The sequence below is a fragment of the Eptatretus burgeri genome, chromosome 10 (assembly GCF_056783735.1).
Source record: "Eptatretus burgeri isolate ZD-2024b chromosome 10, Ebu_testis_v1, whole genome shotgun sequence".
In the NCBI taxonomy this organism is placed as follows: domain Eukaryota; kingdom Metazoa; phylum Chordata; class Myxini; order Myxiniformes; family Myxinidae; genus Eptatretus; species Eptatretus burgeri.
In genome coordinates, this window is record NC_140970.1 from 40,806,118 (window position 1) to 40,828,503 (window position 22,386).

At 44.0% G+C, this 22,386-nt stretch overlaps 1 protein-coding gene across 1 annotated transcript in view; it reads right to left on the reverse strand.

The window, feature by feature from the left end:
• Positions 1–13,382, reverse strand: part of GRHPR (glyoxylate and hydroxypyruvate reductase) — a 66,470-nt gene extending 53,088 nt beyond the window's left edge. Inside the window, exons 1-6 of the mRNA XM_085897976.1 lie at positions 13,141–13,382; positions 11,728–11,858; positions 9,319–9,391; positions 9,075–9,191; positions 4,281–4,369; positions 4,062–4,166 (exon numbers count right to left, since the gene is read on the reverse strand). Coding sequence (XP_085754102.1) covers positions 4,062–4,166; positions 4,281–4,369; positions 9,075–9,191; positions 9,319–9,391; positions 11,728–11,858; positions 13,141–13,310 — 685 coding nt within the window. The 5' untranslated portion in view covers positions 13,311–13,382. The remainder of the gene's footprint in view (positions 1–4,061; positions 4,167–4,280; positions 4,370–9,074; positions 9,192–9,318; positions 9,392–11,727; positions 11,859–13,140) is intronic.
• Between the last annotated feature and the right edge of the window lie 9,004 nt (positions 13,383–22,386).

The window sequence follows — 22,386 nt, forward strand, 5'->3', positions numbered from 1 at the left end:
ACGAGTCTGTAAAAAGGGGAGGGGGTAGTGTTGTGGTTACCAAATTCGCAAACCACCATTCAGGTCCCTTAGGTGAGATATCTCCGTAAGTATATGTGTAGTTAGGCCCAAACCCGTTGTCTAGTGGGAATACATGTCATTTATGCGTGCTGCGACTCTTCAGGATAGCCGTCTTTTTTTTGTTTTAAATATAGTAAAAATATAGTAAAAATATTTAAATATAGTAAAAATAAAGATTTTACTATCTTTATTTTGGACCAACCGCCATTGTTACCACCACCAACCACAACATCAACCACCCACCGCGGCGCCGCTTCACGTCACACCTCGCAACCGTCGCATCGCCACCGTTCTTGCGCCGCTTGTGGGTACCGGTGTTGGACTCGTGCAGGGCGCGCGCCGAACAGCGTGTACAAAACCACGGATTTTCAGCTCCAAAAACGGATCAAAAACGACACACGCCCACTTTTGTTCCGTCCAATCGGTGAGCGAGGGGCGATTTGGCCCCGCCTCCAGTGCGTTGGAGGGCGGTCGCTATACGCAAATTCATGGATCAAAATGCGTTCACGCCCACTTTTTCTCGGGCCAATGGGGAGCGAGGTGAAAGGTCGAAGGCAGGGGGTCAAAGGCGAAGCCACGGGGCTTATATAAGCGGCCGCGTTCGTCAGTAGAGTTGAGTTAAGACTTCGCAGTCGGTGGAGTTGGGAAGAAGAAGCAAGAAGGAGTTGGTCGTCGTCGTCGTCGTGTGCGTTGGAGTCGGAGCGAAGAGGACGGAGCTGTGGAGAGGCGGCGAGGGCAGACGAGGGGGTGCTCGTGTCGTGCCGGGAGTTGCACACCAGGGAGGCCGATGGCGCGACCTGGTCGAGGTGGAGACGCTCGTCGCGGGACTCGAGGCAGAGTAAAAATCCTCCTTTCCCCCGAGCATCAGCAACCCCCTCCTGTTTCCCCCCGCGCTGAGATAGTGCGACCAAGGGGGCCCCTTTCCCACCCCCTACCAGACACTGCCCGCGAGGCCCGCGGAGTTGAGGCACCATCGCCGCTCCGCGTCTCATCACCAGACGGGTAGGCCCGACCCGGTCTCGGCCTCAGGCCCGCCTCATCCTTGAGGGTGTTCTTTTTCTTGGTTTTGGATATGTGTTGTCGGCGCCGTCTGTGAAGTAAAATTGTATAAGTGTTGCCGTGTGCTCGCGTAATCGGTATTAGACCTGCATTGTCGCATTTGCTTTTTGTGTAAAATTGCATTGTGTTTCTCTTCTTTTCTATGTGCTTTTGGTGGAATTGTATATGTGTGCTTTCCGTTCATCGCGAATAAATGTGCTTTATGTTGAACTGCTTTCCCGCTTCGCTTCGTCATTTCTCTCATTGAATCCTCATCTTGCTTCACGTAAAGGGTTGGTAGTGGGCTGAATACGCCCGATAATTAATCGAACCGTCGAGGCCGACGATAACACCGCTCGGTTATCCCGATAGTACGGAACGGGTCGCTTAAGTGGCCCGTGTCCGAAGTCGACCTGCGGCGAGGTGCGATCGCCCGGTCTACCCTCCGTGTGGGTACTTCGGTAGGTCGAATTTGGCGAGCAACCCTTTCCCACGCGGGGGCCGATTGGCTCGATCGCGGTGAGACCGAAAGGTCCACCCGTGACTGGTTCCCGGCGTTAGTCCGAGAGGGTCACGACTGGATTGTCCGTCCGGTGGGCGACGTGCCGCGATTCGAGTTACGTGGCCGTCAGCACGCCGGCGGGCGGGAATCCGTAACAATATATATATATATATATATATATATATATATATATATATATATATATATATATATATATATATATATATATATATATATATGGGGCGTATAAAAAAAAAATCAGAGATACAGTGTTCCAAAGTTTTTTCGTTTTTCCAATATGGCTGCTACACCACGTGACCCATGACAGCATAATTATCATTAAAACTTTCTGCGCGAGTAGTTGCACCAATGTTGAAAATTCGTCTAACTCTGATAAGCGGTTGCGGAGAAAAATACGAAAGTTCTGTGCGGACAAGCAAACAAGCAGTCATAGACAGGTACTTACGAAATCGTCAACTTGACCTTTGACCTTGTCGAATAAAAGCTTTCTCTAGAGAAGGTAGCGATGCAAACCAGAAGTTTCAAAGATGATTCTGTACCAAACCATCAAAAATCTAATGTTTTGGATGTTTGACCTCACTGTGACCTTGACCTTTGACCGATTTTGACCAAAATCTAATCAGCGCTAGCCATCACCCTCCTGAATCACGGGTGTAATTTGACATTGACAGCTTTTTCCGTTCTCGAGTTATCTGTACCAAACCATCAAAAATCGAATATTTGACCTCACCGTGACCTTGACCTTTGACCGATTTTGACCAAAATCTAATCAGCACTAGCAATCACCCTCCTGAATCACGGGTGTAATTTGACATTGACAGCTTCTTCCGTTCTCGAGTTATCGTGCTTACAAACAAACAAACAAACAAACACACAAACATATGACGAAATCTTTCGATTTCGTAAGTAACAAATGGAACCAAATGCAATACCCTCTCCGAATCCTTTGGCGAGATTAATAAAAGTAAAACACAACATATCTGGTCAGGGAAAATTAGCTTTGATGAAGTGGAAAAAGAAAATGCCGATCAGATATCCACGTGCAGCAAGCCCCCAGCTTGGGCAATGCACAGGTGATTGTACGAGGTCCGTCTAAAAAGTAACTGGACTGACTTCACAGAAATTTTATTCCAAAAAATGTATTGAAATCACAGCTTGTCCCGTTCAAAATAGTTTCCCTCCAGTCTCACACACTTGTCCATCCTCTTCTTCCACGCTTCGATGCACCTCTGGAAGCCTTCTTCTGGAATCCTCCGGAGCTCCGTCGTCACGGCCCTTTTGATGGCCTCCACATCAGGAAATCGGGTCCCCTTGATTACCCCCTTGAGCTTGGGGAATCGGAAAAAAAAATCACAGGGGCCAAGTCTGGCGAATACGGGGGTTGCTTCAGAGTTGGCACGCTCCTCTCCGCCAGAAACTGTCGGATGCTCAGGGCACTGAGCATGGGGCGTTGCTATGGTGGAGCACCCAGGCGTTGTACTGCCACAGATCCCACCTCTTGTCCCGGACTGATCTCATGAGGCGCCGGAGGATCTCTTTGTACACGTATTGATACACTGATTGACCCTGTGGTAGAAACTCAAAGTCGACGATGCCCTTGATGTGAAAAAAACGTGATGAGTGTCACCTTGACCTTCGACTTCGACATCCTTGCTTTCTTTGGTCTTGGTGATGCCGGACTTTTCCACGGACGACTCTACCGTTTGGTCTCGGGATCGTATTCGAATATCCACGATTCATCGCCAGTAATGACTCTCCCGAGCAGGTCTGGATCGTCCTCGAGGCGCTCGATAATGTCTTGACAGACAGTGACTCTTTGCTGCGTCTGGTCCTTGGACAACAGCTTGGGGACCTCCCCGCTCCTCCACCCACTACAACCTCAAGTATCGATAAACTGATGGGTTGGATTTATGTTGTGTTGGTGTGGAAACGGCATTATGGCCCAAATGGCCTTCTCTTCTGTTAAAGTTTCTTGTATCCCCCTTTAAATTGCCACATTTGTTCCTGCCGTCTTTGCGGGAAAAGCCATTCACATAAACCAGTCGTTCTTTTCAGAAGGAATGAAATTCCCACCTACGCCATTCAAATACGGCCATTCAGGCTGCTCGGTAATCTTGGAGGCTCCTCTCTGGTGCGGATGTGACCACGTACATGTTACAATACCCATTCATGAGGAAAGCATTTATTCGAGAATGTTGGAAAGTCAACAGGTGTAGTGTTTTGCCCAATTCTGACTGTTAATTGCAGAGACGCAAAACAAGATGGTAAAAATCCTTTTTTTTTTTTCAGATAGTACGACATATAGCTGGCAGGTATGCCAATTATATAAGAACTGAGAACAACCACAAACCGACCTCATCGGTATAAGCAATACAGCTGCATTTAACATATGGTACTTCGACATCACAAAAGGGTGAGGAAAGAAAATGCATAAACTTACCAAAGTGAGCACCCAACCGGTCAGCTTTTTCTGGTTTGGGTTGCCTCCCACAATACAAAAATCTTTCCACTCCGAAAGGCTTCAAACGTTCTGCCACTGCACAGCCTGTACACACACACCGGCCCAGGGAATGCTACGGTTATATATTTAATTTTACGGTGAAACAGCTAAATAAACACAATCGAGAAATCGTAATGTAGCATCAGAAAGAGAGCTCACCGATCCTCCCAAGGCCCACAATGCCCACAGTGCTGTTGGGAAGGCCTTGCCCGCACATCCACAGTGGCTTCCACGTGCTCCATCCACCACTGTGTGACACCAAGTAATAGAAATGCACATGATTACACAAATTTAAATGGTCGTTTAAGTGTCACTGCTACGAGCCATGACAGTGCTTCAACTCTGACAACAAAAAGAGGAAAAAAAAGAAAAAAGAAAAGTAAAATAGGACATTTTTCACGGTAATGATGGAAGATACAAACATGTGAATATAAACTTTGCTAATTTAACAGGTTATCGACATCAATAACGAACTGGACTTGCAAATAACTACCAAGACTTTCAAGCAGTAACAGCTAAAGTTCAGAGAAGGAACCTTAGGATACCATCAAACTTGCTCCTTTGCTGTTGCTCACACTCTCTCTCTCTATTCTGTTCACCCTCTCATTTGCTCAAGGTCATCTGCCATCTGCTTGACTATCAGCAAATATTACTGCCCTGCATAAGAAAATGTGCAAAAACAGATCCCTGCAACGACATATCAATCAGCCTTATCCCAATCATCAGCAAGGTTATGGAATCAATCATCGCTTCAGACATTAAATCCTTCCTCTTCTCCAATGGCTTGATTTCCGATCTTCAATTTGGTTTCAGACCAGGTCACTCTACCCTGGATATGCTGCTTCCGCTCTCCCAAAAATGGATGGAAGCCCTCAATGATGGACATGAAATCCGAGCCGTATCCCAAGACATATCACGTGCTTTTGACACAGTCTGGCACCCTGCCCTGCTCACCAAACTCTCTTCCTATGTTATCCAAGGCCATCTCCACTCATGGCTCGCAGACTTCCTCTCCTGTCACAGTCACCGTGTGGCCCTAAATGGAGTTCTTTCATCCCCCTTCCTGTCCAGGCTGGAGTTCGTCAAGGCAGTATTCTGGGCCCTGTGCTTTTTCTCGTTTTCATCAATGATCTCTCCGACTCTGGAAAATCTTCTTCATCCCTTTGCTGATGACTCCACCCTCTGCCGTACCATCTGTCATCCCTCAGATCGGCAAACAGCAGCCTGTTCACTCTCCTGCAGATCTGCATAAAATCACAAACTGGTCCAACACGTGGAACATGTCTTTCAATCCTGACAAATCTCACACTCTCACTACGCCTCTCCAAAAGGACCATGTGGAACCCCCCCCCCCCCACTCCCCTTCTACTTTATCAACAATCCTCTTGAAGAAGTCCTTTCATTCAAGCTTCTGAGTCTCACGATCTGCCATGATATTTCCTGGGAAAGCCACATTTCCAACCTGGCCTCCAAAACCAGTCGCCCACTGGGAATCCTCCGTCGTGCAAAGTCCTTCCTCGGCCCACCTGAGCTCCTGACCACTTACAAAGCTTTCGGCCACAGCCTGATGGAGTACTGCTCTTCCCTTTGGGCTGGTGCTCCTGCCTCCCATCTTTCTCTGCTTCACACTGTGGAAACCAAGGCATTTCCGATCATTGACATCTCCCGCGATGAGGCCGAGTCTTTGGGCCTCTCACTCTCTCACCGCAGGCAGGTCGGTGGTCTTTCTGTCTTCTTCCGTCTCCTCTCCAGACCTGTGCCCCCTGCTCTGTCTGCGATTTGTCCCCACCATATTTCCACAGGGCGCTCAACGTCCACCAACAACCCCCTTCTGGTAAAACTCCCAAAATCATGAATCAATGCTCACCTTCACTCTTTCATTTCTCTTTTTTTCCCACCTTTTGAATAAACTCCCACACTTTCTTCAACCCCATTCTTCATGGTCTTCAAAACAGCTGTTCACCACCACCTCTTATCTTCCATCCAAAACCCTGATCTTTTCTACCCCCATTAATCCACCCCAAACCCACCTCCTTCAAATTCCCTACTTTCCTTCCTAACAGTCCCTGTAATGTCCATCTTGTATACCCGATGTTCCCCGCCCCATCCCTCTCCCTTCCACGATCTCCTAATGTCTCTGTTCCACACTGTTTTGTCCTTCCCTCTCCCGCCCCTCTTGTCTCATGCCCCCCTTGCTGTGCGTCGTGTGTTAGCTCTCATACGTGCCTTGGCAAAGCATACAAAAATAAAATATAAAAAAATAGCATTTTTGAAATCGACAAAACTTCAAAGCGATTGAAAAGTGTTTTTTTTGGGGGGGGGGAGTTGGAAAAAATGGCATTCGTGTCTAAATTGTTCAGGACAGCATCTTTGAATTGCCAAGCAAATATTGACAAAATGTGGTTACGTGTTGAAATTGTATTCACCATGGAGAATAACATGAAAAAACGCACGCGGACGCACGCACGCACGCACGCACGCACGCACGCACACCTTCGCCTATACCCTACATAAACCAATTTAGTCTAGATTATAGAACATATACAGTCTTACGGATCTGGTCTGAGGGTTAAAATAGGGTAAATGTTGTCGAACAGTTATTTCATAGTACATGTTACAGTAAGTGTGGTGTAATTACTGTAGCTGATAAAATGTGTTGAGCAAGTCTTTAGAAAGATCTAGTCCCCCCCCCATCCTCCTCCCACCCAAGTGTGTGCGTCTAAGCCCCACTCTTTCCACCCTCCCTGTCGTTTATCTCTCCTTATGTTGAATTTCTTTTTGTTTCATGGTGTGGCCCACGAGCACGATTGGATTATTAACCCGCTAGATGGGAAGACTGTGTCTGGGCATACGCTACTCAATGGAGATCACCGACAAGCTTTGCTCGGCTATCCACCGTGGTCGTTGTGTTCAGAGATGATGATGCGTGCAAAATTAACCCAACAGACGTGGAGATCTTTTAGACCCATACCGGCTGGAAGGCATGACGGTCATTTCATTGAAGAAGCATGACCACAACAACATAAATATATATATATATATATATATATATATATATATATATATATATATATATATATATATATATATATATATATATATATATATATATATATCCATGCTGGTAAAGAATGTTTTGACCCCTGGTTTTCTTCAGTTCCAGTGACAATGCAATTTATCTTATCCCTATGTAAACTTTTACTGCGGTTTCACATGGTTAACATCATTGAGATTGTCACGTGTCTTGTGCGCACTCCACAAAATGAAAAATGTGTGAACACGTTTTGTTGTACATCAGCACGCGTAAACAGGCACATCCTCTATCTCCGCAGGAAAATTAGCATGCACATCGAAAGTAACCATGGTACAAACAGCTCACTGCTCATGCGTAGCGGAAATGGAAAAGGGGTGGTGGTGGTGGTGGTGGGGGGGGGGGTTCTCTGTACCAATTTCGGCTTGCTTTCAGTGGTGACCATGACCAAGTTACAGACGTTAAAAAAACCCAAAAACAACCACTTTAAACGAGAGTTCCTAGAATACGATACCCTGCACAATGTAAAATATATACTTCAATTTCAATAAAATAACGATTTAAAAGATCGTTCAAAAAATCCAGAACTTTAGCACAACTGAAGCAGTCTTCCACAACACCTTTAAACACTAATAAGATGACGTTGAGTCACAGTTTAGGAGATTGAGGCTTTATTGATCACCATAGAACGAAGCGTCAATCATAGCCATATCGTTGGCCTCTTCTCCACTCTCTCACATGCCATACCCTCTCATGCTATATAAATGGACGTATATATATCGTGGTTCTTGGAAGTATTATGAAGGCAATTTGTGTTATACAGCGTTGAAATATACAATTCAATTTAAATAAAGGTTTAAAGAGGTTGAAAGGCAAATAAATAAATTAATTCCGGGCTTTACCGCTTCATCCAGTGTCTATTACATCACCCTATCTAACACGTTACATTAGTTCTACGTGCCTGTTGTTTGTGTCCTTTATAACATCCTTGGAAACAGTAAGTTTCCTGTTTGGAATTATTTTAAATTTTTTTTCACTATCAATAAATAATTATATATCGAACTCCTCTCTGCACATGCATGATCGGGACCAATTCAGAGCCAAGGTTTGGTTACAAGACAGACTTGTCTTCCCATTCATGGTTCAATTCCTGTCCAAAATATAACATTCAATTTATATTAGCTGTTCCTCGATCCTAAACTAACAATCAGAAACGGATAAGACGGTCGGACGGACATGAACCAATCGCCCCACCCTATTGCACTTCGTGTGCGCGGGGTAAAAAAAAAATTAAAAAAACGAAAACAAATGAAATTTCAAACTTATTCAACTTGTGAGCCGATCCGGGACCCAACAGATTTTGGCCAAAATTACCGAGCTGGATCCGAACCAAGTTTTTGCTTCCGAGTTCCAGCACTAACTCCGGGGTACCGACAGCACCGTAAGCCATCCTTACGACATCGTTTTTCTCTCTTTAATCAGCAGGTGATAAAGGAACCACCCCTCTCCCTATGGTAACAACCTATGGGGTTTGTGCATACTCTGTCCTCCAAATTCTTAGTGTTAAGCGAAGCAGCAGCATGTACCATTTTGAAGTGTTTTGTGTAACTCAGCCTGCGTGAGAATCAAACTGTTGACCGACCAAAGTCAGAGCAGACACTCAAACCTTAACCAAAGTGGCACTTAGTCTGTAAAAACTAAAAAATAAATTGTGAAAAAAAAAAATTGGAAAATATTCACTTGAGTAAGCTATATTGAACATACCAGTATTAGTTGAAAAGAATGGATACGTGAGAGAAGTGCAAAATATATTCAGTACATTAGTCATGACAACACATAATGCCATCAACGAAATGAGAATGCAATGATTTCATGACACAACGTGGAGTTACGTGTTAATAAACGTGATGTTCCACTCTCACCTTTTAACCTCCATAGCAGCCTCAAATAGGCGACGCGTGGTGGCAAGTAATAGAGCGACGGTAAGCTCTGCTGTGGCATCAGTCAAAACATCTGGTGTATAGCCCAGCCTAATATTCCTGTTGGAAAGAAGACTTGATCTTCAGATAAATAAAGGGATAAATTAATGAATGGGGCAGACAAAATGGAAGGGACACTACTCTTAACATCGCCATTGTAAACATCCCCATGGCATTCATTACTAACCTTTTCTTACACTCTTCCACAGCGATGTGATCGTAGCCCACAGAGAGCGTGCCGATCACCTTCAGATTGGGACCTGTAAGAAGATGTCAAGCAATGCACGTAGCACCCATCCTGGCAAGGCTCAGAAACATAAAATCCAGGTTTATATTTCAAGTCGGAACACATTGCAATTGTTTTGCCGCATGATGGTATTTTGAATCGCAGAAGTTGATAATCATAATTGTGACTTGTTAAAGTGACCAAAACTCAAACAACAGATGGAGACGTTTGCTTGTAAATAAATTCTCACCACAAACCCATCATGAATTACATTACGGTCCCCAAGTCGCAACCATCTACATTACAAGTAATAACGCACAATTTTTTTTAACTGTCGTTTTCATCAAGTTCACTCCTGGGGTTTGGGAGGTGTAAGACCAGTACACAGAGAATGGGAATCGGAGTTCTTGATGTATAGAGCGATTACGCTGCCAGCACGATTTTTCAGGTTGATGAAACCGGAGGAGAGACGAAGGAATCAGGGACATCCTGTGGGAGGAAGGATTCTGTGAAACAGATGATGTCTGGTTTATCGGCAGCGGCCTGGATTGAGAGATCTATCAGCTTGGAGCGTAGACCTCAGATGTTTGAGATCCACACATTTAGGTGAAAGGGAGGAGTGATTTTTATTTGTGTGTAAATATATCTTGTACTTGCCTTCCTATATTATTTAGTACTAGCAGGGATACCCGTGCTCTGCACAGGAATCCCGTGGATGACGGCGTGTCTGAAGGAGTATACGTCACAGTTAATTGTAAAATTGTAGAGGCTGCCACCATTATTATTTTTTTTCATCACCACTATAATATTATATTTTCCCCGCCATGTTTTATATGCAGAAGACTTGAGTTCAAAAATGTTAAGATTTATTGCCGCATCAGATAAAAAACCATAATTCCTCAACAATGTGAGGCTGGTTTCATGTCATCATTTGCGACTTAATTAATTCTCATTCTCGAGCAAATTCCGTTGGCCCCATGTCAATCGGCTGAACTTGAAAAATTAACATTACGCAATCAGGTGATGACGTCATAATTCGGAAACCGGGAAGTCGGAAGTCATTGTCTTCAATTGACTGTAGCATTATTTTTTCATTCTATTGCAAATGGCGTTGGCCCCATGTCAATCGGCTGAACTTGAAAAATTAACGTTACGAAATCAGGTGATGACGTCATAATTCGGAAACCGCAAGTCGGAAGTACAATTCTTTTACATCGCGACACTCCCGGGTACATGTTCTGTCAGCATGTGAAGTTTGGTGAGGATCAGTCCAGTACTTTTCGCGTGCATAGGTCACAGACAAACACACACACACAGACACACATTCAACTTTATATATATAGATTATTCTTCCTCATCCAATTGTATAATTTGTAAATTTAAGACTTTACATATGGAGTAGTGGAGTGCTGGAATGTATCTCCTGCTTATTAATTAATTATTATGGGAAATAGCTGATCAGTTAACGGTCGTATCAGTTTAAGTCGTGTTTTCCAGGAACATAAACCCAACTTGCAAAACGATCCTCACCAGTATTGTAAAAACTGACCTCCATGCATGGCACACAGGTTTCAAAACCTTCGTGTCGAGTAATTTGAGGTTTTCCTTCTCATCTCTTCCAAGCACAAGTCACCACCACACATCTGACCTCTTCCCACTCTCAAAACCTTTTAAATGCCATCATGCTGTGCTTGCAAACTCATATCATATTTCTCATCAAAAGGACTCTTAAGGTCCCTTTTGATGAATAATAAGAAAAAGCACGAGCGTATACAGTTCGTTGCATTGTATGTTATTTGGATGGTTAACCATATTTATTTTACTCGCAATCATGCTAAACAGGTTATAAAAATTGACCCTTGAAGATATCCACATGATCAATGGAACATTGTAATATGAATATATTATGTAGACCAAGCAGAAGAGTAGAAAATAAGACCAAGTAGAAAACATCTCATTTAGAGTTGAGTGATCAGCAGAACAAATCATAAATAAATATATATATATATATATATATATATATATATATATATATATATATATATATATATATATATATGTAGTGAAGGAGAAAGTAGAGTCAGACAAATAAATTGAAATAAATAAAAGCAGAGCAGGTCAGATAAACAAATAATGCACAGGGAATGGTGGAGAGTGAATGCAGCAACTGACATAAAAGAGGCGAGGAGGTGGCATAACAAGCAGAGAGGAGGGATGACGGCAATGGACATGTGAGAATGGTGGATGTCGGAGGAGTGAAGCTGTGAACATGTGGACAGGAAGGGGGAACCACACAGTGCACAGGAAAGGTGAAACGGAGTAGACGAATGTACTGAGTCGAGACAGTGGCATGTGTACATGCTGACGCACCAGCTGCATCCAAGACTTCCTCGTCAATGCGGTCCGAGAGCAGGCAGAAGAGAGCATGGAGTCCCGGGACTCTGCTAAGAAGCTCAGCATGTGGCATGGGATCATCAGAATCCCACTGCTGGACCTCACACCTCATGTCACACCAAGCAAGTACCGAGTAGAAAACATCTCATTTAGAGTTGAGTGATTCTGAGATGCTCCACCTTAATCTATACATTTGAAATGAGGGAGCGAGGCTATCTTACACACACAATATGGCATGTGGACCATGCATGCAATATGGTGTTTGTATACACATAATCCTGAGTATAATTCATGGAACGTGTGTCGTGCTACAGTTCTGGGCTGATTACATCCAGACTTGCTGGAGGATGAGGATGACCCCAATTATTGTATCCATAGCAGTGTTTTTATCTTTGCCGGTGGTCTTGGGGTGGGGGAGGAGGAGGAGGAGGAACGCAAATTCTCTATGTAAACGTGTATGGTGTAGCGCCGCCTCAAGGTGGGGAAGGGTATTACAGGCCTTCACCATGTACAGTGCTGCACTGTACTATATTCCTGTCCCCAGGTTTCCAATGCAGTGAGGTGTTTTGAATTATAAACAGGGAGTATGGTTTTGCTTCATGCAAGTAACCTACGGTATTTATTATATTTTCAGAAGCGATTGAGGCAGCTGTCAGTTGCCTATACACCACCCAAATAAAGATGTGTCAGAAGAACGTGTTGCATGCTTGGAACAAGATCGCCCATGGGGCGGCTACTCTGCTCGAAATAATAATAACAATAATCATAATAATATGGTGTTTGTAGCTTGGACATAAAGAACCCATGGTGTCTTTCCGAATGAATCAGCAAGTTATCGCCAGCACCGTGAACCAATTACAAATCCCTATCCTGAATGACTGCTGGAAACGACCGCTCCATCATGCCAACAACGAGACTGTCGACACAACATAAAGGATCGTATTCCACAGTGTGGTACAGTAGCAGCGTTTTGATCAAATGATCGAGTAAAAGTCGTATCCGACCCGGACGTACCACAGCCGAGCTGAAGATCAACGTCAATACTCCCCCGCAGAATATTCGTCAGAAGTTCCATTCGACCTCTCGTTGGAAAGTTAAAATAGCACCAAATATCATTCGATATATAATCAAAACAATCAGAACGGTTTACCCGTTACTGCACAACTCGCTCCCAACGAGAAGTTTACGTTCAAGCGCACAACAATTAGCGTCACGTGACTTACGAAATGAATTAAATGTACACGACGCGCAGAATGGAGAAAAATTCAAATTCGGCCAAAAAATAAATAATAAATACTATACGGCCCGACGAAGTGAAGTTGAAAAGTTTGTGCGTTTTAATGTGTGTACGTGTCCAGTCCCGCGTCCATCGATGATGAGGTTACTCACAGTGGGGATGTGGACAGGATACGCACGGCTTTGGGAGGGACGCGTCGTGTGATCAGCACAGAGAAGCGAGCGGGTTCACAAGCAGCAGGAAGCACGACGTGAGCCGCCATGCCGCGCTGTGCCAACCGGAACAGAGGGGAGAGCGCGCGAGTCCCTGCGTGCGCGATCATTGTCCTATTGTTACATATCCTTGATCGTCATCATCGATTGTGCAACCAAAGCACTTTTATATTGTCTTCGACGATGAGTACGCCTAAGTCGCCACCCGTTCGCCAAAATTATTTAACTGTTTAAATGTGTAAATTGTCTTTAAAAACAAGCTCAAATGAGCTAAGATCCTCGCCCTCTTAATGATGACGTCATAAAAACGAATATGACGTCATTGTGATGTATCAGGTTTGCGATAAATTATCTGTGCTAATGCCCGGCTTGATTCCCGCAAACAAAATTCAAACAGCTTGTCAAGTTTGGGAGATTAACGGTATAGGTGATTTCCATTAGCGGCGATATTATGACGTCAACTTTTTTATAGGAAGAATTTCCAAAATCGGAGATGGTTACTGCCTGCGCGTGGGCTTTTCTGCATATACAAGGCAAGTTTCACGAAGATCCGATGAAAACTCTGGGTTGTGAAACAAAAAATGTCAAAAAAATAGGAATGACGTCATAAAAATTGATATGACGTCATAGTGATGTATCATATGTGCGGTAATTCATCTCTGCTAATGCCCTGTTCGATTCCCGCAAACATAATTCAAAAAGCTTGCCGAGTTTGAGATAATTTTTTCGGCAATTTCCATTAGCGGAGATTTTGACGTCATAACTTTTTTTTTTTCTCAGAGGAATTTTCAAAATCGGAGATGGTTACTGTCTGCGCAGGGTATTTTTACATATATACGCCAAATTTCAGGAAGTTTCGATGAAAACTGTAGGCTGTGAAACAAAAAAGTCCACAACAAGAGGATGAAAAACAACAACGTGAGTAAGACTTGGAGATCCTCCACGAGGATAGAAAAATAAATAACTACACCGTCGAGATTCCCACTCCTTATACCGCACTCGGAAGAAGAATATAAAGGAGGAGGGAGGGGGGGCACACAAACGTGCGAATGCCCCCGAAACCTTTTCGCCCATTAAAAAAAATGTCATCGTGTGAAGAACACGTGCACGGCGACGTACAGTGTAGAGAGCAAAAGCAAAATCGTACACGGCGACGTACAGCTAACAAATCATGTAGAGCAAAAGCACTTATACAGTTTACTACTTAGAGGATGGGCCCATGGACACACACACACACACACACACACACACACACACACACACACACACACACACACACACACACACACACACACACACACACACACACACACACACACGAAGTGATGGCTGACGCCTTTATTTCGGCCTTCAGTTTGGAGGATAGTGGAGCTGAAGGCCAGGGTCAATTTTGGACCTGTCCGCCTCGTGCGGTCTTCAAGATGACTCGGTTCGGCGCCCGTTCCGGCCACCAAAACCTCGACTCCGTTCCCTCCGGAGACGACACGCAACCCTTCCGGCTCCGGCGGCAGATGGTCTTTCACAAGCTCGATCTTTCAGGAGGAGGAGGAGGAAGAAGACGTTCCAGAGTCCAGACGGCAGCGGCAAGACCAGTCCAGGCCTTCGGAGACGAGCGCTCCCACAACACGAGCGTTCCAACCGATAAACGCTCCAGCAAGGTGGGTGCTCCTTCGTTGCTTCTCGCTGGCTGGCTCCTCTCTCGCTTGCTCCCTCCTTTCTCTTCTCCTCCTGCTTTTTCGCTTCTTCTTTGGCTTTCTTCCTCTCCTTTTATGCGCCCCTCCTTCCCCCTCCTCAGCCCGCGGAGAATCTCAGGGCGGGGGATCGTTGTTATTCTCTACACCGTTGCTTTAACCGTCATTCTTGTTTACGCTGCTGCAGAACCGCCCCAACGATCATTTCTGTTTTCGTCGCTGAAGATGAAGTTTTCCTAAAATAAATCACAGCGCATTTACATTGATTTACCCATTAGACAAGGGAAGGAAGCTATCTATAAAATACATACTTACCGATATCACTGAGCTATAGGAACCTGAATGTTGTGTGCGATAGTTTTCCAAATCCGCAACAATATTACACTCGCTGTGATTACCTGCTTTGTGCATTCCGATGAACTTTCACCCCGTGTGGATGTGCTTATTACCCTCGCCAGACACGGGGGCACGGTGTGGTGCATTTGTGTGTGTCTAAGTTTGTTTTGCTTGGTGTATATCAATTACATTGGACCCTGAGATTAATTACAAAAAGAAAGTTAAATGCCAAGCAAAGTTCTTCATAATATGTTCGTGCGAACACAATGTCCTGTTGTTCAAACATTTTATTTATTTCAGTTGATCATCATCGTCATGTGTATGCAGAGCATGCCGGTTGCTGGTTTCATCATTACTCGAGCTAGGCACAGCTATTCCATTGGCTTGTCATTTCCACTGCAGATAAGGGCAGGAACTTATAATCTGGCCAGGATACTGGTCCACCATGGCCAATTATATACAAGATGTACAATGTGATCTTTAACATCCACAAGAGATTGTAAACATATGGGAAAGCTGGCTTATTGAAATTTCCAAAGGAGGGTGTACTCATTGATGAAACACCCTGTCTGCAAAGGCACCAGGATTACCTTACAGTTGGGTTGGGAATCAAACCCAAGCTGGACAGCTCTGTTCACACTTTGTTCTAAGCCAGCACACCTTGTTTGGATGAAAACAATACCTCATAACACCTGATTTTATCTTCAGCTCCACTCAGTAATAAACTTCACCATTGTGGGTGAAAATGTCCTGAAGGTCTGACTCTCATACCAGGCACTCAGTTCAGAGACAAAACGAGGTATATCAGCAAATGCAAGGACATTTGGTCCATCATGCCTGTGGCGTATCTACACACCAGTACTCGATTCCTCCAACTAACGATAAATGTCTAAACCCAGTACACTATATAAAGAGAGTCTGGCCATCTATTGTTCTGCTCGTATAGAGCGATCCAGCTGTGGGATCGGTCAATCCGTGTCACGTGATCTCCATGGAGCCATTTTGCCTTCCAAGGAACTAACTTCCGGGTTCACGTTCATCCAGAAATGGCATTTTATACAAGATTTCGCTCGATTTTGGTGGAATTATGGCATGCTGTGGGGCATGGGGCTGGTCTCCTCAACCAGGGCAAAGCCAAATTATGCACAGGTTCCCTCGTGAGAAGGTTTTGGACAATCTAGTTTCAGACATCAGTATCCCCATTTGCCATAATATCAAAAATAAACTGCTCGTAAAATTATTCACTGTCCGACAATATGTTTGCTCGAGAAGACAAACACAATCACAAGAGTGAACGAGATAGCATGAAGGGAGAACTTAGCAGCAAAAGTATGGCAATGTGATTACTAGTCTCGAAATTGAAATAATAATTGTATTGATGTTTTTTTTTGGATATTTTTGTAAGCAAAGTTTGCATTGTTATTTCCTGTTTCATCGTCATTTTGAATGTTGTATCACGACTTCATATTATTAGAAACAAACTGCAGGAAAACACGTCGGATGCCGATACGGCTCTGACATGCCAGGTAAATACAATGTATATGCCTCAAATGTTCTGATCATTCATTGTCTCTTTCTTTCATCCTTGCCCTGTACCTGAAATTCCCTTCTTGTACTTCATCCCATCCTGTTGAATATAATATTCTGGTCAGTGACCTTCATGAAGATTATGCGAAACAACACAGATTCCTGTTTTTGTGGTGTCATGTCTTAATTTATAAAAATAAAAAAAGAAAGTAAAAACCAATGCCCAATTGATTTGTTAGATCATTCCACCCAGCTAAACACACAACCACAGACACAGACACACACACACACACACGATGATGGAAACGACAGACAACTTGTAGCAGTCACTTGATGCACTCCTCACCACAACCACTACGCCCTCCTGGATCACACCCAACCAAACACAAAGCAGATGACACCTTGGGATGGACCAACATTAATCAGATGAGGTCTGCATATACCAGGATGAAGACTACGCAGATAATCAAAATTGATAGTTTCATCCACCATCTTGTTTTCAAGTTGCTGTTTGCAATAAAGTACGAGCTGACTCGGCCAGACTGATACTTGCTCCAAGTCAAGCTCACCTGGAACCTCTTTCTCTCAGGATTGGATGGTAACAACAACAGACTAGAAGGGCACTCGGTGGAGCGGATACCTCCGCCACGTAATGTCTGATCCAAGGGAACATATCAGGCCCAATACATTTTTGAGATCGTACTATACATCGTTTTTGGCCCGATCTCTTAATGGTGAAGAATTACTTTCAAAATTATGAGATGCGGATCCGGATCCAGATCTTCACCAAAATTGAATAAATGCTTGTCACACACCCAACCTGCCCACCAAATTTCATCCGAATCCGTCCACAACTTTTTGAGAGATCCTGCACACAAAGACAGACAAACAAACAAAGACAGAGAGGGGGTGAAAACATAACCTCCTTTACCTTGAGTGGTGGAGGTAATAAATGCAATGAGGGAGTTATATTCTACATTACAGTGCAGTTTGGTACACATGTAGAGTAGATATTAAATATCAGTCAAATTATTCATGATGCTGGTACCACAATATTCAAAACCAGGAACAGTTTTCAAGAATGTTGGCATAAAATTATCAGAGTAATCAAAATACATCCTGAAATTTTCATGATTTTTGCCTTTCTTTAAAAATTTCAAATTTAAATGTGCCAGAAATTTCACCAAATCGATCCGACTTGCTGAAGCTCTTCGATGGTGTGAGTAAGTGGTGCACAGTCATCTGCATGCTGAAGTTCATGAAGAAGTAATTCAAAGGAATGTGGGATCCAAGTTGGGCTAGATTGGATATAGCACCATTAAATGGGTAAAGTAACACCAGTTTTTTTATTTCAAGACTCACAGCCTTCAAAACATTTGTCCATCATACTGTTAAGGTTGTGGAAATTGACAGAACTCCATACAGGTCCTTTAGATCAGTTATGTCGATAAGTGCGTGTTCAGAATAGATTTCCCCACCGATGTTTAACGGGCAATTATTCATGTGCAGGGCTGTGAATCTTCAGTTAGCCATTTTTCTTTTGCTATCTTTATTTTGGACCAACCGCCTTCACAACAACCACCTTCTCCACAACCGCCTTCACAACAACCACCTTCTCCACAACCGCCTTCACAACAACCACCTTCACCATAACGACATCTCCTAAACCACATCTTACAACATCACCTCACCTTCATCTGCATTGCGCCACCATCTTTGCGCCAGCCACGGCGAATTCCCCACGAACGGCATCGCCGCCGACAGACGCAGGGGTTCCCTGTTCGGACGGGGGCCGGTGATTTTCACAACGTCCGCGTGGGGCTGGTGATTCCTGCAACGTCCGCTCTCTTCGCATGACTTGCGATCGGATCAAAAGATCAAAAGGGGCGGAGCCAGCGGGGGGTCGGAGGGGAGAGAATGATCAAAACTTCGCTGCACGGATTCCATATAAAGGCGCGCAGAGACGCCAAGCGAGGAGTTGAAGTCGGAGTGCAGTGGAAGTCTGGAGTCGGTGGGGAGCTGAAGAAGTCTGGGTTCACCGTGGAGCCTGGAGCGCATCCTGCCGTGCCGAACTGTGGGTCGCTGGAGCGCAGCCGGAGAGGAGTCGCCAACCAGCGGAAAACGGTCCGAGGTGATCGGGCCCCGGGAAGTCCGAACGACGCTGAGGAACGGGCGGGCTCTTAAGAGAGCATCAACTCTAAAATAGCAAAGGCCCGTTTGTTCCTCAGAGGCATTGTCGACTAGGCCCGATCGACCGGGCCGCACGACGAAGTCTCGGCCGAGCCGCGGTCACGCCAGCTGCCGTGTGGATGGGACGTCGAGGAGCGACCAGCGAGTCACCACGAAGGTGACAGGTAACCAGCTCGGTCTCTCGGAGTTCCTGTGGTCTTCACAGCTCCGTGAACTATAAAGACCCACGAGGTCCAGTTCTACCCCTTGCCTTTCCTGGGGATTTTCTTTGAATGAAAGTTGAGGCGCCGAGTCCGTTAAGTAGAACTGTTAATAAGTAATTGTACATAATAAATAGACCAACAGTTGTAGTTCTTCTTGTCGTGCTTTTGTTGATTGCATTGCTTTTCTTTGCGTTGCATAAATGCATGCGTGTTTGCCTCGCCTAATTGAAAATGTGCATGCCTGCATACGTACTATAATAATAAATGTCCTTGTGTGAATGTTGATCCGTTCATTGCGTCCTTTCCCTCGAGTGAACTGCCATTATTAAGTTCGGAATATAGTTGGTTCTTGATAAACCGATAAGAGAATCGGTCTGACGGGCTTGGCGATTATCCGCTCGGCAATCGCAAATGGAGTGAGCTGCTTAAGCGGCTTGTTTCCAAGCAGGTCCTGTCGAGGTGTAAATCCCCGGCATTCTGTCTGCGCGCATAATTAGGTAAATCGACAACTCGGCGATCGGACCATGTCATGCGCGGACAGAATAGTTGGCCGATTTTCGGTGTGATTAAAGATACACCCGTAGCTGGATTTCGGCGTTGTTCCAAAAGCTGCGACTAGGTTTGCCCGTTTGGTGGGCGAGAGCGGCCGGCATTGGCTAAAAGCGGTCGTCCGCACGCCGACGGGCGGGAAGCCACAACAATACATTATTGAGACCGAAGCACAAGGGCTGTTGCTTTCACAGCACAGGCAAGTTAATGTTCTCAATTTTTCTTTTTACCACTTCTTCTCTGGTCAATCTTCATCTGCTCTCAACCCCGAACCTCCCCCCCCCACTCCTCGCTGGTGAAATTCCCAAAATCCAGGTGTCCGACACACCTCCACTTTTGTTCCTTGCTTCTCCCGTTTATGGAACAGTGTTTCAGCGACAGTTCAATCCCATCCTTGCCTCCAGGGCTTTAAGAAAGTGGTACACCACCATCTCATGTCATCCCACAATCGTTTTTTTTAACCCCCCTTTAACTCTGCTTAATCCAACCCTTTTACTTTCACAGGTTAGTTTTTCTATTTTCCCCCTCTATTCCTCATTCCCTTGCTTGTGTACAACTGTGGCCCCATTTCCCCACTTTAAGTTCATTGCCTCTTCACTCTTCCACGAGCTTCAATTTTGTATTAATTTTAAAGGTACCAATAAGTCAGTGAACATAACCTTGTACACCCCTTTAACCTCAAGAGGTGACCCCGGACAAAATAATTCCAGTACCGTACTTCAAATGACATTTCTTCACCCTAATATATGAAGTGCTTGACACCAGTTTTGCATCACTCACCACACCAACTTGCACCAAACAATGGAAGAGCCGTATACGATCGCTCGTTTTGAATGCACAGTGCAAGACAAGCACCCTAAAGACTCAATTTGATTCAAAGGTTTCTTAATAATGTCAGCAACCCCTTAAAATGTTCATCAGGTGGAGTTTTGTTCACTTTTAATTTGAGATTCAAATGGTACAGGGTGATATGAGAGTTCATAATATGACACTAATGCCTTCATTTTCGACAGACGAGTTTATTTGAAGAATGAATGTGCATCTGCTCAAGATGAATTCAACAATTTTCACAAAACGAAAAAGATAAAATGTTCAAATACACCTTTAAACACATTTGTCTTGACCTAATGATGAAGAACAAAGTGGATGTTATATATATATATAAACATGTTTCAAATCACGTGAGACCCAAAACGCCTCATATCATTGCACGTCAGCAACTGAACCCCTCATCCTCAGACTCATAAATCAACCACGATTACAAAAATTTCTGTCAATTAATATTTTCCTTCTGCTTCCGTATACAAAATAGAGGATTTTAAAATGCTGTGACTATGAGATTAAAGTTTGTTCCCATCTCCTTGGAGCTTTTCAGGAGACATTCGGTCAACTATTATGAAGTTGCAAATACTGTAACAGTACGGGACTAAGGTAACAACATTTGTGTGCGAAGCACTGATGTAACAATCTTATTTATTTATTTATTTATTTTTAAAACATGTTAGAGTTGACACATGGTAATTCTACATCCATCAACAATACACTTGAACAAAAAGTAAATGACTGGTTTAAAGGTGAATGAATCATTTTTGTAATATCTTGACTGCAATTTGCTTCATCCTTTTTACAGACACACAAACATGTTGAAAGAAGGGAGTGGGGGAAAAAGTGGGAAAAGGAAGACTAGGAAGGAGTGGGAATGAAGAAAAGGAACATGAGGTGGTTGGGGTGAGGGTTCTAAAGTTATACCATTTTGTGGATGCAATATACCTGTCCTTTAGCCACTGCAAAACACCAAATATAGTTACATTCAGTAAATGCTGAGAACTCTTTTCAAAATAATTTCATTAGGAGGACTTGCTATGCAAAAAAACAACAAACAAACACAAAATAAGGTTTTATTTGTTGCTATATTGAAATATGCAAGAAGACTGGATACCACTTGGCATGAAAGAGGGGTAAGCAACTAAATAGCATTATAATATGTAGCAGGCAGCCAAGCAAAAAATAATCCAAAATCATTTTCCTTCCCTCATCTGCCAAGAAAAGCACCAAATAAAACCATCCCATTCATACATGCGGGTTGGGCAACACAAGACAAGCCATATGGAGTTAACGTGCTCTAAACACCTGCTCGCTCTGGGAGCGGCCTGGGGTGGGGGAAGGATTTATTATGCTCCTGACTAGTAATAGCTCATCCCTCTGGCAGGGGTCAGTAAATTGCGTGCATTATGCCATGTGCACAAGCAAAAAAAAAAAATCACACGTAGTCGTCTCCCCCCCTTCCTCGTGGTGGTGGTGGCGGGTGGAGGAGGGAGGGAATGGGTTAATTTCTGTCCATGACTACAAAGGTTTGGTGAGATCAGCCAAGTCATTTTTAATTCTATAAGGTTTAGATACACCCACATACATCCATACATACAGAATTGTGAAATGTTATGATGTACGGTTGTGTACAAGCACTTGATAATTGCAAGCAAATGAAGGTTTAAAATGGAAGAAGCCATTAACCTGTGCTTCAACTACTGTCGTCCCCCCCCCCCTTTTACACACCTCTTCTTCAGTAATCTTGTGGAATATTAGAGTAAACAGCAATTTAAAAGCTTTCATGATAAAAATAAATGTACGAGATAAAGGCTATAATGTGCTGATAAAGATAGTAAGACAAAGGTAAATGTAAGAGTAAGGAT